The sequence below is a fragment of the Anser anser genome (assembly GCF_964211835.1).
Source record: "Anser anser genome assembly, chromosome: 15".
Lineage (NCBI taxonomy): Eukaryota > Metazoa > Chordata > Aves > Anseriformes > Anatidae > Anser > Anser anser.
This window is the reverse complement of record NC_139736.1, coordinates 15049612-15066637: the sequence shown is the minus strand read 5'-3', so window position 1 is coordinate 15066637 and position 17026 is coordinate 15049612. Positions and strand designations below refer to the sequence as shown.

The following is a 17026-nucleotide window of genomic DNA, read 5'->3' as shown; positions in this document are numbered from 1 at the left end:
AGTGTTATGTGTAAGTTGGTATCGAGGGGAGATATAAAAAGTGGGAGAGGTCATCTTTTGTGCATCTGATAGACTTTTCTATTTCAGTTCAAGAACGGTTTTAAGCTCTTGTATGGAATCATCCGAACTCTACAGTCCAGAATGCTAAATAGCTCCCACATATACAGCAGAACTGTTCCAAAAAGAACAAATTTAAATGATAGATGGCATGTGTTGTTATACTAATGCCTGAGGCTTTTCAGTATGCTACAGCAGAGGGTTTCCTCTTTATGTTTGTTTAAAGTAAAATGAAATTCGGTCCATTCATAACTTCTTTATTGAATAAGCTGACAAATATATCTAATTGTTTTGCAAGACTTTCTGTTTTCTGTATTCCTCCTGCTGCCATCATTGTTACCACAATTTTGTGTGTATGTTCAGGTGTTACACAGGAATAACTTCTTGGGCCTTTAGATTCTGGTTTAAATATATTCATATGGTTTGATAGGAATAATATCCCTGTTTTTGCTAGAGTCTAGTGTAGACATGATATTCAAATATGCCATGTTCTTGAAAAAGATGGATAAAACATTTTCTTACTTCCTTGCTAAATATCCTCCATAGGTCTATGTTCAGAAATGTACAACTACCATTAAGTAGTACTCTGGCTGTGAAAAGATACTTACTCTGCAAAACAATACTTAAGTGTTATTTTTCTTGTTTTTATTGGAATAAAACTAGACCCTGACCTTACAATGGATGTGTTCCTAATTCAACAGGAAATGTCCTTGAGAAAGGCCACCTTCTTTCTTAATTTTCAGTTAGTCTGGTGAATGCCTTGATACAGGAAAGAGGTACAGGATTTTCTGAGTAATAAAGTAGTTGCTGAATACAGAGATAAGTTTTGTTATAAATTTTTACATTAAAAATGGATATTCCATGAATGGACTTCTGCCAGTCAAGTAGTTGTAAATTCATTTGAATCAGTGGAATTGCACCACTGTAAATTAAATCTATTTATTCAAGTTTACATAATGAAATACTTAAGGTTTTCCTATTTTCTTCTTATTTATCATAGCTGTACTCTTGGATGAAGAAGATTGGTTTTATGCTTCATGTATTATTTTCTGTTATACAGGCTAAAATATTCTTCAAAGAAAACAATATATTTCAATGAGAGCTAATTACCTCTTTTTTTATTCTAAGTGACAAAAGCTAATACATCACACTTAGCCACTGAGAACTCCATTTCAGTAAACTAATTAAACTAATCCTATCTCCACTCATTATTCTCAGTTCTGCTAAATATTTTAACAGCATAGATTTATTTCATTACATAAATTATATCATACTTAAAGAAAACAGTTTGCATAATGGCATATTTGCATTCCCAAGAGTTTATTTTGGGTTTTTGAATGCAGACTTCAAGTTTCAGTTGAAATAATATTATTTGCATTATTTAGGGTGGTAATTCTTCTTAATTATTACTAATTATCTAGAAAGATATATAGCTTTAATTAAATATAAGTGCTTGGCATTCTTGTTAACATATATTAAGCACTGACAGTTCTTGTGTCTATAGATAATATAATGTTAGAAAGTAGTGATATATCCTACAGTTTACAGCCTGTGAATTTATAAGACAATGGATGATTAATTTACTAATCATAGGGGGAAAAGTTACTTTTTGATTGTTAGTGATTATAAAATAAAAAGATCACGTGCTTATTGGACATTTCTTAAAGTATATAAAAAAATGAAAATGTATACATCACTTTGTATTTAAATTATAAAAGCAGAATACACTGAACACTAAGATTTAAGAGCACCATTGCTGAGAAGCTGTAGAGGAATAATACATAAGTACCACTTCAGACTAAAGTGGTATAGACTTGTAATGCAATTAAATCAAGAAGCTGTAAGCCTCCCCAGACTCTTAAGTTTCATTTAGGTATTTCTACTTAAGATAACTGCTTCAGAGTTTTCCAAAATGATAAAATAAAGGCAACAAAGGTAATAAATAATTCATTGAAATGAATTTACAGTATGTGATTCACATGAGCTGTATAGAGGATTCATAATTTTTTTGATTTTGATAAACCACTTATCACAATTAATGGTTTCTAGTTTTAATGTCAGTTTTCATACTATTATCTGGAATGTATATACTTTCCATCACTGTTACTAGCTTTATTGGAGTGCTGATGTTAGTGAACTGTGAGTTTTTAGGGAAGTCATACACAAAGGGAATTAATTGTGGCTGGTTCTTACAGCCTGATTTCTTAAAGAATGAAAGATAGACAACTGACAATACAATTTGTAAATTGTTTTATCCTAAGTGCTGTGGGTTATGGTTCTTCAGCTCAACACGTCATGAAACCTATCTCACTATTATGCTTACCAAGTCCAATCTGCCAACTTGAATTAATGGACTTGTAATTCATATTCCAGGTGTCAAGCAAGCATCAATACACACTTTACAATGACACTTTACCATGCTTTGTACTATAGTTACTTCTTGAATGCAACGGAGGGTATTAACTTAATATTTTGCTCATCATTAAACAAAACCATTCATAAATGAAATACACTCTCTGTCACACACATACGCATGCACACATAAAATATCATTTTGACCAGTTTTCAAGTATTTGCCCCTAACTTGATACAAAAGATCACAATGATTTTATTTCTGTAATCTGCACTCTTCCTTTTCTTAGATATGCTCTTGGGTGATGTCTGTGTAGTAAGCTTGCTGCTGACGTAGAAGTTCCTGGTGACTGGCTGTCATAGCACCTAGCAATCTTCTGCTGTGGTAGGAGACACAACAGATTGACTGAGTGTGGAAACCAAATTGTGCACCCTTGCGTGTGGCTATTCCATCCGGGTCAGACTTAGGGGTTTGCTGATGTGTATGAAAAAGCCTGTGATTCCACTCCATTTGCATGTGTTTGGAAAATGCTTGTGAAAGATACTTGAAAGAGTCCTCTGGTTTTAAGTGCTTACTAGATATTCGGGGCCTTACTGTGTGGTTAGAGCTTGCTCATGCAGTGTTGAGCAGGGCTGTGAGAAGATCAATTAAGGCTACTTCTGTTGTAATTGGAGCAGAATGGAAGGTATGCAGAACAAAAATTGAGTCTGTAGCGAGTGGGAAAAAAAAAAGCATAAATAAAAAACTATTAATGGTATATAATAAATATGGAGCAAGGAGAATATCAGCCTTGTCATCATGCAATAACCTGTTTTATCAACACAAGATATAAGCAGAGAGAAAAGGATTTTCTATGATGAAATATTTAATATTTGTCTCCTGAGTATTTTTTTAGTGTTTATGCATTTTTCAGTGTCTTTTGCAATATGGGACCACATTGCTCAGCACTAGCTAGCATTGTCAGTAAAATAAATTCCATAATTAAGTTTCCAGATACACTAATATGTAATTATTTGTACTTTTCAAAGTATGCTCACTTAGCTCAGCAGTCAGCTATATATTTACCCACATTTACTTTGTGAGTGTGCATGCTTAGTAGCACTTGTATTTTCCATAGATCTGGGTATTTTACAAATCATCTATAAATCATCATGTAGTACCCTTCAATGGAAAATTTATATTATCTTGTAAATTTCAAATTCCAATGCTAAACGTTCTTGAAGTACTTTGCTGACATGCTAAATAAATGCATATATACATAATAAACAAAAAGTTTGGAAAGCATTTGATCTGAATCAGTCACTCTAAGAAAATAAAATTTCCACTCGTTTGTCTCTCAGACATATCTTATTTAATATTGAGACTTTTCTTATCCCCTTTCACAGTTCACAGTAACTTGCGTAATTACAGTATTTACTTTAATTGCCACGTAAGGACCACCAGTTATACAGACTCATATATCCTTCTTGGATAATTCAGTAAGCCAAATGTTTTTGAGATCTAATGTGGTTTCATATTAGTCAATGAGATGCATTTGTGGATCATATTGCTTGTATATTAGCTATGTTTAATGATAAATTTATGATAAATACCTGATTGATCAAAAGATCTAAGGGCAATGTAAGCGTTTTATGAAACTGCCTGAAATTTAAAGTTGTTAAGGTGATGAAAATCATTGTGAATTTTTGGAAATTGCTGGCAGACCACAAACATCATCACATCAATTTGTTCTTCTGTTCTAGTAGTATAATATTTTGACAAGGAACGAGGCTTTATATGGTCTGAGGACTGGGTCTTTCACTCTTATAAATCATTACAGCTGAAGTGGAGGTCCTGACATGAAGTGCTAAAAATACCGATTCTATCTTTTTGCTAGGCAAAGATGACAGTATATTCCTGTGCACTCACAGCAGCAGTTTCAAATACGTGGTGAGTTCATGTTCACAAAATACCACAATATACTGTAGTGAGTTCATGTTCACAAGGTTCAGTCTAGTTTGCCCTCAGCACCTCGTCCATATGCAAAGAAGTTGAAAGAAGTTGGTACTTTTTTATTACTCTTTTCTAGCTCTAGAAAGAACATGATTCTTTATCGATCACCCATCCCTTCAAAAGCTAGCAAGATTTTTTTTTCTCGCTTTCATGTGCAAGGCATCACGGCAGACTGTTTACTGTTTTGTTTTTTTTTTTTCTTTTGGTCCACACACAGCATGAACTAATCACTAATCTGCAATTATCACATGAAATTTTTGATAATGCAATGTCAATGCTATTTATTTTATAATAGAAACTTCCCTTTTCTTCTCTATTCTACTCCCATAAAGGTCTTATTCAATGTATTCAGTCATTATAAGTCGTAAGGAATTAAAAGTGTATTTATTAAATCTGTGAATGACAAGTACAGAAGCCTAACTAAAGTTTAGGTTGGATATTAGGAAGAACTTCTTTACTGAAAGGGTTGTTAGGCATTGGAATGGGCTGCCCGGGGAAGTGGTTGAGTCACCATCCCTGGAGGTCTTTAAAAGACGCTTAGATGTAGCCCTTAGTGATATGGTGTAGTGGCGGACTTGTTAGTGTTAGGTCAGAGGTTGGACTAGGTGATCTTGGAGGTCTCTTCCAACCTAGATGATTCTGTGAACCAGAGAAGGAGCAAGATCTAAAAAGAAAAGTCTGGAACAGCAGAAATAGGATGATTGCTAATACAAATCCTGAGATCCAGCCTTCTGTTACAAAGTGGGATCTCATCAGCTGGAAGTGACAGAGGTGTTTCAACCATGTCTGCTTTATGGAAGTAGAATAACTGTCTGTGATATGGATATCTAGAAATAATGTGATGCATCAATGCTTTATTATAGAGATACAAGTTTCTACAGTATTGAGTACAAACATGGCAATTCATTATCATGAAAGGTAGACATAGAATATATGCAGATACCATCTGGGATGAAAGGAATGGAGAAATGATCATATTAGAGAAGAGCTTGGAATGTTTAGTCAAGCAAAAAAAAAAATATATGTTTACTCTGAGTACATTGGGTTAAACAGCAGGGACATGGACAGCATCTTAAGCTAAAAAGCTTATCTTTATTGGCATAGAGATAAATAGGTATATGCTGTCCATCATAATTTGAGAGGAAATCTTAAAGAACCATTAAATAGTCACATCAGTGAGTAACAGGATTCCAGGCTAAGCATGGACTGGGGGAGGTGAAACAGTTACCAAATTTTAGGAGAGAGTAATAAACTGAACTTAAGTAAGTAAGAATTACACTGTGTAGTAGACTCACAGACTCAGGAGTTACTTTCAAATTCTGCTTTCTTTCCAAGAAAAGTCAAAGTCACAGATGCTCTGGCATTCTCAACTGCCAAAATTCCTGCAGTTGAGAGGATTAACCTGCTAAATTTGTGTGTGAATAATAAGAAATAAACAGACTTCTCATCCATATTCAGTAATGCACACTTGTTACTACCTTTTCTTGGTGATAGTGATGCTCTTCCTGAAACACATCTTTTATATCTGGAAACCACAGAAAATTCTTTGAAACTTACAGTGTTTGGACAACCAGTTTCCTCTGTATAGTCTCCTTGGCTGCTTTGAGTCTTTGAAGGTACACCAGTTTGTTCTGTGATGCTGTCTGTAAGGTCTGGAGCTCCATATAAATTTAAGTAGCCTATCTATTTATGTGATAAAGGAATTATGTTTTGGATCATTATAAAAGAAAATGACATATAGTCTGTGTCAAGGTACCTTATTTCACTGGAAGGTTAATTGGAAATGCAGCTTGCACAGTGTGTGGTGAGGTGGAAAAAAAGTGACCACAGTCATTGCATGCAGTACACATTTACCTTTTTTTTTTTTTTTTTTTTTTTTTTTTTTTTACTATTTATGGACAATTGAACTGACACATTGTGCAGCAAATGGATAGTGGCCGCATCTTGCTGTGCATACTGTCAAATTCGTAGATTTTTTAAATTGCTAGTAAGTGCGAAAAAAATATATATTTTGAAAATATACTAAATTTCAAATTTAACGCTATATAAACAGTTCTGCTGCTTGCAGAATCAACTATATGTATAATTTTTTTGCATGTAAAATCATATTTGTAATTCACTTTTCAAGAACACATTCTGCAAAAAAAATATAATTTCAGAATCGAAATCTCAGTGAAGAGATGCCTTAGTGCCTTTTCTATCATTGGAGTTAAATCTTGTACAGCTGTGTTTACATTATTAATGCATGCATCAGTAAATTAATAATATTTTCAGAAGTATAGTACAGTACGCTGAAAATTCAGCAACTCCAGACCAAATGGATCTCTGATGGTTCTGTTTATGACTCATTACCGTCAAGAGAAATAAATTTTGAAAAAAAAAATCCAACTTGATTCCACGTGATCTTCAAGATTCTGTAGGACCACTTCTGATAATATTCCTTCACAGAAGTCTTCCTGTGGTTTTAAAGAAGGTTCCAGTGAGTAAGAACTCTGGAACTTAGCCTTGTGTAAATAAATTTTCATATCCTTGTGAGTGTTACTTTTAGGAAGCTTGAAGTTACCCTGTATGGCAGACCCTCTCCCAGTTTAATTTGTACATTGCTGTCTATATGATTGCCTTCCAGCTGTAGTGTTTACACCTTCTTATATATTCTCTCTATATATTAATGAAAATCATCACTAAATCAAAAAGAAATGTGCCCTTTTCTTTTCAGGATAAATAGAAGCATCTTTATTCCACCTGTTTTATCAGGCTGAAACCTTTCATGGCACTCTTAAATAGTGATTATTTTTTTATCTGCCTTGAATTTTGGTCACTCAAGTTACATAATGATGCAATGATGCCAATGCAACTGCTTGACAGTTCATATGAACTGAAAGTATTCTATCATATTTTCATTATTATATCTAGATCCATGCTTATCTCAGAAGTGAGGCAAGGTGAATTTGCATGTGTAAGTGTATTGAGGTATTTGTAGGGATACAAGGAAAAGGTTGAAAAGCTGCTAGGAAGATAAATAGGAATTAATAGATGCCTTTTTTTTTGTCTTTCCCTTCAAATTTAAAAAGTGTTGGTATTTTGGATGATTGTGGCATCAGCTTATTTAAACTATTAATAATTTTAAAAAGAAAATTAATTTTAAAAACAACAACTTTATGTGGATGATATTAAAAACTGGAGAACTGTGAAAGGATAGCTAGAAATGAAAAACTTTACCAACTACAAAAAATAAAATTATTGTCAAACAGTTTGGTCTGTGCTGGTGGTTATCTTTACTGAGTTTTATGTGCTGGTAGAATACCTCTTGGACACAAAATAGGCTCAAGTATTTTGTTCATTTAACATCTATGACAACTTCCTGCAGTCTAAATACATTATTTCTGGAGGAACCACTCTAAGACATCCATTTAATCTCTTCTTTTGAACTGTTGTGTATAGGTGTTCCCTCTGCAGAATATATTTGAATCTCGGATATTGTTATATTCTATATTCACATTCCAGTATTTTACTGGCATTTTATTCAACTGATACTATGAGGTTCCTGTATAAGTATGTACAAAATTGTTGTTACTTCACTTCTGATCACAACATTTTGAGTAGTCTTGACTTACTCTTGAGCAGTCATATGAATGTTCCATGTGGTGTGGCAGCCAAGTAAGAATTTAAGATTTTCATTATTAAGCTTGACTAAGTATAAATAAAGGTTTTGGTAACTTTTTAGTATTAGGATACTGTAATGTAATATATTATAACAATTTTTAGACTGATTCATGACTTTTAAATATATTTGAAAATTAAGAATGTGAGGAAATATTAAAAATAATCTCAGGAAAAATACAACTTTAAGAAATTTAAATTAATTTTCAAATCCATTGCAACTCCATTACGACATAAGAGTGAAAGTTCTGAATGAAGGATGGTACAACAGGACTGCACAATAGCAGTGCCTCTTTGTCATACCTAGTTAATTTAGTGTTACTCTCTAAGAAATCAGATGTCTTTTCTGGGCATCCTGTCAGGCTGAAGTGAAGATTTCCTATCAAATAAATAAATTACAATTTTCATGGACACAGGTATTACCTAAAATATAGATGGGAAGTAGATCTTTGCAGTCAGTAGTGCTGTCTATCTAATTTCTGGTAACTCTTACCATTGAAACCTCTTGTTGCTAGCCTATTTTTTTATCTTAAATTTCTAAGAAGGTAGTGACCACTGCCACAGCACTGTAATCATGTAAGATGTATTTTATGTGGTGCTTAAAACCTTTGCTACGTTTCCCCTAACTTGTTCATGTGCACTTAGGCAAATTTTGCAACGTTAAGACGGGCTCACCATGTGTATGTGACGTGGTCACAGTGACTTAGAACATAAAGCTGAATGAAGTCAGTCTCTCTGAATACAAGGAAAATACATATGTACCAGTTAAACTTATCAGATCGATGTGGAACATCTTTCTGGCTAATTCTGCAGGGTTATTTTAATTGTAGTCCATTTCCTGGTGTTATTGTTTTAAACTAACGCATTTTTCACCTCTACCTGTGGCATTTTCACCAGTACCACCTGAAATCCGTAAGTTAACTTTTCCTAATAATTCAATATCAGCTTTAAGATGTATTAACTATAAATTATTGTGCTGTCAGAAATTGTGGTGCCCAATTAGAGAACTCAAAAGTGATTTTAATTACTTCTGTAATTCTTCTAAACTCAGTGTAAAATAAATTACTACTTAGAAAAAAAATATATTGGTGTAATATATCATATGCAGAGATTGTATACAGAGAAAGTATAGGATGGATGAATACTATGCTGCTTACCCTGAAGTATTCTGTAAAAAATACGAAAAAAAAATGTAGAGGGAAAAACCTACTCATACATCAAGCAGAAATCAGTCTTTGTCCTTTGCCACAGAGATTTTCAAATATACAGGAACTGTTCTAGATAAGAATTCCGCAACTAACTTGATGTCCATTATATATAGATAAAATTGTAGTAGATTTTCATTCCTTGAGCTATAAATAATAGATATTTTAGATATAGATAATTAGATATTTACATAGTAAGTTGATGATCAAAGCTATTTTGGGGCAGCATAGTCCTTAAAGAATGTTTTTGTCAACACATCCTTTCTGTTATTAATAGGGATTTTCAGATAAACATATACTCGTTGGAACTTTACAAGGAGTTGCAACTACAAAATGAAGCTATTTATTGATCGCAACTGATTTTTTTTCCCTTGACTCAGTGCCCTGTCTGTGAAGTGAAAGTGCTGACTGCTGCACACTGCTGATTGCAGATTTTTGACAGCAAAGACCTGACTCTTCTCTAATCCATGTAGCTCTATTGTACAAATTACAAAGCTTAAGTGACAGACCTGTTTTGTATTCCAAGAACTGCAACATACCTGTCATCAGATAGAAGCAAGAATGCACAAGTCATCACTTTACTTTGGAAGCAGAACAGATGATTGAAATTATTTCTTACTACTAACTAATTCCCCTTTTAGTAGAGATAAGCTGCTTTGTTCAGCTGTAAATGAAACATTAGGGTATTAGCTGTCAAGGCAGAAGTATTGGAGCAGCTAAGACTTTATCAACAGTAGTAGCATTTTGGGCAATAAATTGTTTTGTTGGGCAGAATACTAATCTCCAGAGGTACAAAGAAACAAAAGCTCATTAAGGTAAATGCTTAAAGCATGCACAAAATAAATTAAATAAAAGACAAAGGCTTATTACCTTTGTTTTGGGGATAGATGAAACATTTGCACTTTTTCATCTCTGCATAGCATTGAAGAATTATGTGCTACTGTTATTAAAAAGATGCATTTGTATTCTTGTATAATGCTTTCTGAATATATTCAAGGGACAAATACATTTTGAAATATCAACAGAGCTGTAGTAAGTGATGCTTTTTTAGAAATTGTTTTGTTTTCCTCTGGGTAAAATTAAGTATCTGCACGTTGTCCTGTACTTAGCATTCATCAGATTAATAGGCTAGCATTATTAAGTGAATGTCTGAAATAGAAAAGAATAAATGTCTGCATTGCACGAAGTACTTTTACTGGTTTATACACCTACACTGTATTTCTAAGGTTTTGTAGTTAAAAGCAAAAAGATGACGGAAGGAGAGGAATTGTGTCACTGCTAGGGACTGCAACTAAAGAAAAGAAACATATTTGGAATGAAATACAGCTCTGTACGCCAAGGATGGACATAAATTTGCTATCAGAAACAACGGAATAGGAAGTAAGTAAAAGTGTGTGTGTTTGTGTGTGTGTGAGAGAATTAAAGACAGCACAGCTGGGAAGGAGACACAGGGAGATATTGTATTCCATCGTTACTTGTTAGAAGTAGCATTGTAGAAAACTATAAAATATTCTTAACACTTAATGCAATGCAAAGAACAAAAATATGTAGAAAACTGAAATTTGGAAAAATTGAAAAATGAAAATTACACAATTCTGCTAACAGCTGGCACAAACATCTTCAAAATTTTCTCAGAAGTGTCTAGGATTTGGAAACACTAAAAAAGACACCTTTGCTTTCTATCCTGTAACTTATGTACACAAGATGCTTTAGAAAGAATCTAGTAAAAAAATGTGTATAGTAAAAGGCAGTATACTGAAGCTCTTGTTTATTAACGGCTTTCAGTAGATAGGAAACCATAGACACCTCTTGGGGCGATTAGATAAAGCAAAATACTGAAGCCTGGTAGCTGTATTTTAACAAGTGTTTAACTACTGCTGTCAGTCACTGGATCATTGTTCAATGATGGACGAATAATTTTTGAGCTGCAATCTTTGTTCTTGTTGTCTGTGATATCGGCCCACCTGTATAATATGTTTGATGGTATGGACATAAGCATGCTACTAGTCAGCACTGTTTGGTATTGGCTAATACTGAAGTTAATGACATTATTTCTTCATTTGGGGTAGTTGTGTTCACCTGAGGGGAAAAAATATGTTTTTTTTCAGACTCACAGCGTGGCTGAGGCTGGAGGCCCCCCTGGGCCTGTCTGCCGCAGCAGGGCCACCCCGAGCAGGGGGCCCAGGCCTGTGTCCAGGCAGCTTTGGGAACTGTCCAAGGAGGAGACTCCACAGCCTCTGTGGGCAACCTGGGCCAGGGCTCCGATACCCGCACAGCACAGAAGTGCCTCCTGGTGCTCAGAGGGGAGCCTCCTGTGCTCCGGTTTGTGCCCACTGCCTCTGGGCCTGGCTCTGGGCACCGCTGAGCAGAGCCTGGCTCCGTCCCTTTTGTTTTCTTGGGGCAGGGATTCACTGATGCTTTATTTTACCATGTTATGTTATGTTGCTAGCTATAAAGAACATTAATAGTTTTTGCAAATATTTTATATGGCAAAAAGAAAAAGAATCTAAACTTGATTTAAAACTTTAGGTTTAATCTGGAGAACTCAGATTTAAGAATATAAATCTGTTGGGTGCTGGTGTGTTCCTTGTTCAGTCCTTCTTTAGTGACCTGGAACAGCAGGAACCTTTAGGCTGTTGTTTTACTCCAAATGCTGTATCAGATCAAATGCATCCTAGCATAAATTTGGCACTTACTGAAGGGCTTGTTTCTAATCTGAAAATAGTGCCAAGTCAGAAGTCTTATACAATTGCTAGAGTTACATTGCTGAGGAACGTGAGAAGTCCAAAGGTAAATTGTCAGAAGACAAAAGCAGCAGGACTTCGGACTTCTGTTTTGAGTTTCACTGTATTTTCCTTATCTTTGGGGAAAATTTTTGTTTTCTTAGATGTCTCACCAGTTAGGTTTCTGATTTATGTTCAGAAGCTTGGTTTTGAGACATGGTGTATGCTTCAGAAAAAAAAACACAACAGTCTGACTGCAGAAATTTAAGTAATCTTTGGAACGGATAATTTCAACCTATCTGTATTTTTATTTTATTGATTTGTAAAATGGTGCTAATAGAGGGAATGTACTGTCTAAGAGTAGTATCTTATTGCTGCTTTTATTAAACTAGGATTATAATTTGTTGCTGTCTGAACTCATCCCCGGGATACTCTCATGCATAGTTATACTCAAGCTAAATTTCAGCTCGTTAAGAGAAAAACAAAGCAACTTTTATGTTATCTTGATCAGCAAATGAACAAGAGCTTGAATATAATTTCTAAAATGCATGGATTGGCTTTTAAGTGCTATAACTATTACACCATGCTGTGAATATGCCCAAACTGAACTGTTATCCAAGTCCAAAGTGTCAATGGAACAGCAATGTAGAGATTCACTCACATTAGTGAGCATGTCCAGTCATTTGTATTAGATGACGAAGTTGATTCTTTATTTTATAAATTGTTTTTCTAAGCAGCATGTTTTCACAGTTCCACGAGTATTTAAAAGTCCTGTCACTAAGATGAGTTAATAGAGCTGTTGTTAAGAAGCTAGTAGATCACAAGTAAATTACTTGATGTAATTTAAATAATTCAAGCATTTATGGTTTAATTTATTGATTTATTTTGATATTTTTATTAACCAAAAGAGAATACATTTATATGTATGAATAACTATTCGGTTCCTATAGTTGTAGTGAAAGTGATCATGTAGGCCGAACAGAAGCCTTTAGCTTTGGAAACTAGGCGAATGTAGACAGGATGACAGAAGGCAGATATGCAGACATCCAGAAAATATTTAAGAATTTCCTCACTGCCTATCAGTGAGATGGAAGCTGTATTCTTGTGATTGTAGACTATGGAAAACATAGATTACAGTGGCTGAAACTATGACGCTGAATTAATTCTTTACATCACATTAGGGAAGCCAGTGTAGTATAGCATGGATGAATCTGGGCTACAAGCCTTGCCCTTGTTCACTTTCACGTGAACTGGAAAACAGAAATGCCAAGTCTGCATGATATACACAGACTAAGCTTCCTTCCTGGATTACTTAATATTAAATGGTATTTGTAGAGTCACAGAATGCTTTTCTGAATGCATTTAAAAAACAACAATAGAAATTTGGCATGTCCTAAGTATATTCTGTGAATTGCTGACATCATAGCCATCGTATCCAGGTTGCTTATAGGGCTGTAGCAGTTCAAGGGTATTTGGCTGAAGACAGAAGCGTGCTGGAAATGGACGTCAGTAGTATGTGAAATATAGTTTTCAGCCAGGACCATAAGCATGTTCCTGATCTTGAAATGTGAGGTAAAAGTGTCTACTCTAACTTTTGACTGGTATTCTACAATAATTTTACTCATGTTTTTTATCTTATTTCAATGCATAAATTCAGTTTTAAATACACACTTCTTTTGACATCATGATTTGAGGATCCAGGGGGTCTGGGGGTTAGAATTTTAGTACTGCATAGAAAATACTAGGAATATGTAGAATTTTAGTACCGCATAGAAATACTGTGCTAACAGAGTGCAAGGTGCTGATCTGATCTCACTTTGAACTGGCAGATTTAGCCCAAATCAGGCATTCTCTTTCTGTGTCACTCTAACTTTACGCAAGATTAGGTATTTCTTTATTCTCGCAGCTTTCATAAAGTTAGCACACAACAAACGTACAAAGCACACACATGCCCCAAACCATTTGTTCTAACTAATTGAGTAGAAATATGACCTTATTTGGCAAGGTTTTTACTGCAGGTAATGCAGCAATGGGATAGGAGAACTGTATCACCTTGAGATGGCCAAGAAACTTCTGCAGATGCATACTTTTGCCAACTCACCCGACTGCCACAAGCTAGCACGGTTGTTAAAAACAGCAGTGCTGCCTCAGACAGCTTACTCTGCATTACTCTTTTTCCTGGGCTGCAGAGGTGTCTGTATAGTAGTCCTACAGAGGATTAGATCAGGGACTGAATTCCTGAAATACAGTTGCCCTGGCTGAACATGGTCCAGCAAACCACATCATAAAACGCCAATAATGGTACTAGGTAATGTTGCTATAAAACGACAATAGTGTTGACACTTTCATGAACTGATATACAGAGGCTACTTACAGATAGATACACGGTTTGGACCTTTGGAAAATGACTCAAACTTCATAAACTAAATGCGTCTTCATATATATATCTTTCCTGACAGGAAATTGGTATCTTAAATCTGTGATTTCTGAAACTTTGCTAATTATTGAAATTTTACCATTGATTAGAATGAATGAATGAAGACTAATGTGAGTGCAGCCTTGGGTACTTGAGTGTGCTGGAAACTGTTGCCGTACAAGGCTAGAATTTTCTGTTTAGTACCCACTTCAATGCAGCTCTTCTGTTTGAGTAGTAAAAAAGGGAAAGACAAAAATTAATGAAATTATACACACAACCTGTCAGAAGATTCTTGAAGTGATTGAAACTTTTATAGTGTCTGTACAAGATAGTTAAGGAATGCCTTACACTGTTTCACAAAACAGCTTACTGGGATGTTTACTGATACAGTGTCAAGTGAGTGTTTTAGACCCATCCTAATTCCACCCCCACCCCCCTTTTTTTTTCTCATTTTTTTAATGTTTCCTTTTAATGTCAACCCTTTGCCTTTAGTGCTTAGGCTTATATCTCAATGCAGCAGTGATAACTGAAGAAAACAGTGATGATACTTGGCTGAGAAATAGTGTTTTGGTGGCTGCTGAGGCCAGGTATTGCAAATTGTTCTTGGGATTGGTGGATTTGATACTCTATAATATCTATTTATCCAGTAGCATACTTAATGTCAAACTTAAAAGGAATTTTTCGAGTCCAGTATTGTCCTCTGTGTTCGTTAGCCATTTGCATCCTCTGTATAAATTCTCATTGCGGTCTTAACCTCCTTGTCTTTCCTGTCACTGGTGTTTCACTTGCACTGTGGTGTAAAGACTTAACTTTGCCAGCCAGAAGAGAGAAAAATGGAGGGGTAGTACTGGAAAAGTGTAATATTGTTTTGCTCATATGGCTTCTGGATAAATCCTTGAATTACTGTATTGAAGATGCTTGAAATTGTACAGTCTTTGCTGACAGGAGAACTAGGAGAATCTATCAGCCCTGCACAGTGGATGGGCCACATTCCTCAAATAATCCAGTCAATTAAAAATTGATTTTTGTTCTAGGCAGCATGGTGGTAATGTAGTGGGGTGACAGTGTATGCATTACCAACAGAGCTCACATCAGTTAAGTGATATTTAGGTGATCTTCTGTCATGGGAGAAAGTAGTGAGGTTGATGATCTTTGCTACTGAAGAAGCTAAATTGAAGTGTCACATACCAGAATTGCATTTTATTTCTAATATGTTGGCCTGCCAGCCTGGGAGAAGCTATGTGAAGTCTGTGAATACAAAGGGACAAAAGTGCTAAATCTAGCAGAAGCAGAATGGTTTGGGAAAGATTAAACTATAACATGGCTTTTAGACCCTTCAAGTAAAAGCATTTAAAGAAATTGGATCTTGAACCCCTGTTGCTAGACCTTTTGTCTCCTACCTTTCTCCTTTTTCCCTGACTGCAGATCTAAGGTAAATGAAATACATACATGCTCTAAATCGCACCGTTCTTGTTTAGTTAAAGAAAAAGAGGTTATAATGCCAATGAAAACTTAGAGGGGGGAAAAAAAAACAACAATAACTTAAGGTAGTTGAATCAAGAACAACAACAACAACAAAGCCTAAAATTGTTCATTGAAAAATCTAGTTCAGACTTGCAAGATCCTGGTTTACAGAATGTAAAGAGGTATCTTTTTCTAATATTGGAAGCACATGGAAACGTGCAGTCATGCAAATTGGACTGTATTCTGAATACGTATCATAAACCTATGTAGAGTTTTTTCTGAAGAGACACGGTAACAGCTCACAAATCTGAAATTAACCTGGCCTATTCGTTAAAGCATCTAGCCTTAATGGTAGCTTTGCAAACCTTACAACAGAAGACAAACATGCAAGACTTACGTGAAGTTTCTATTAACGATAGGAAGCTGAGGTTGCATCTACTTTTGGTTAAGAGACGTTATAGTCAAATACCACGACACTGGAAATGTAACTTATTATTTATTTTAAAGAGGATGAATATTTTTCCTTCCAACAAAACAGATGTAGAATGTCGTGGTGCAGCTGTGCTCCACCTGAAAGGTGGCTTTATTTAAGGCGTGGGTCAAGTGATGCACATATGTTTCATCAGATCTGTCAGGGGTTTTGTGAAGTTCAGTTTCTTAATGTCTGTAAAGAGTTTCATAGTCCTCAGCTGAAAGGCACTGGAGAAAATTAGTGGTCTTGTTATTTAAAGGTTAGGACCTAATCTAAAATGGATGGTTGTTGTATCTCTGCTTACCAAAATACTCTATCCCAGTGGTCTTTTGACAACCCAGTGACATACATCTCATCTTGGATTAGCTTTCAGCATACAGTATAAGTTGTTTGTAAAATGAATGTATCGGAGGTTGATTGGAATGGTGATCAATGGCTGGCAAGGTAATTCAGTATCTGTGGTCCTAAAGTAGTCTCATGCATTTCTGAATGCATCTTGGCAAAAATGTTTGACATCTCAGAACCAAATTATGTAGGAGATGGTGTCTTATAAATCTAAGAATTTATATTGTTTTCAGTGTAAGGGATGGGGAAAAAATGGTGACAGTTGGCCATTAGTACAAGTATTTCTTAACCTTGTCTTTTGTTTTAACTTAAATTTTAATAAGTTAAGTCTTCAGTAAA

The 17026-nt window shown here is 35.0% G+C and overlaps 1 protein-coding gene across 18 annotated transcripts in view; it reads left to right on the top strand.

Moving 5' to 3' along the window:
* RBFOX1 (RNA binding fox-1 homolog 1) overlaps window positions 1–17026 on the top strand; it is an 875363-nt gene that overhangs the window by 638095 nt on the left and 220242 nt on the right. The window contains exon 1 of one of the 18 annotated variants that reach the window (XM_083800062.1): window positions 6271–16786. The exons of the other annotated variants lie outside the window; for them this stretch is intronic. Coding sequence (XP_083656188.1) covers window positions 16775–16786 — 12 coding nt within the window. The 5' untranslated portion in view covers window positions 6271–16774. Of the gene's footprint in view, window positions 1–6270; window positions 16787–17026 lie in introns of those variants that run through there. 18 annotated transcript variants of the gene reach the window in all.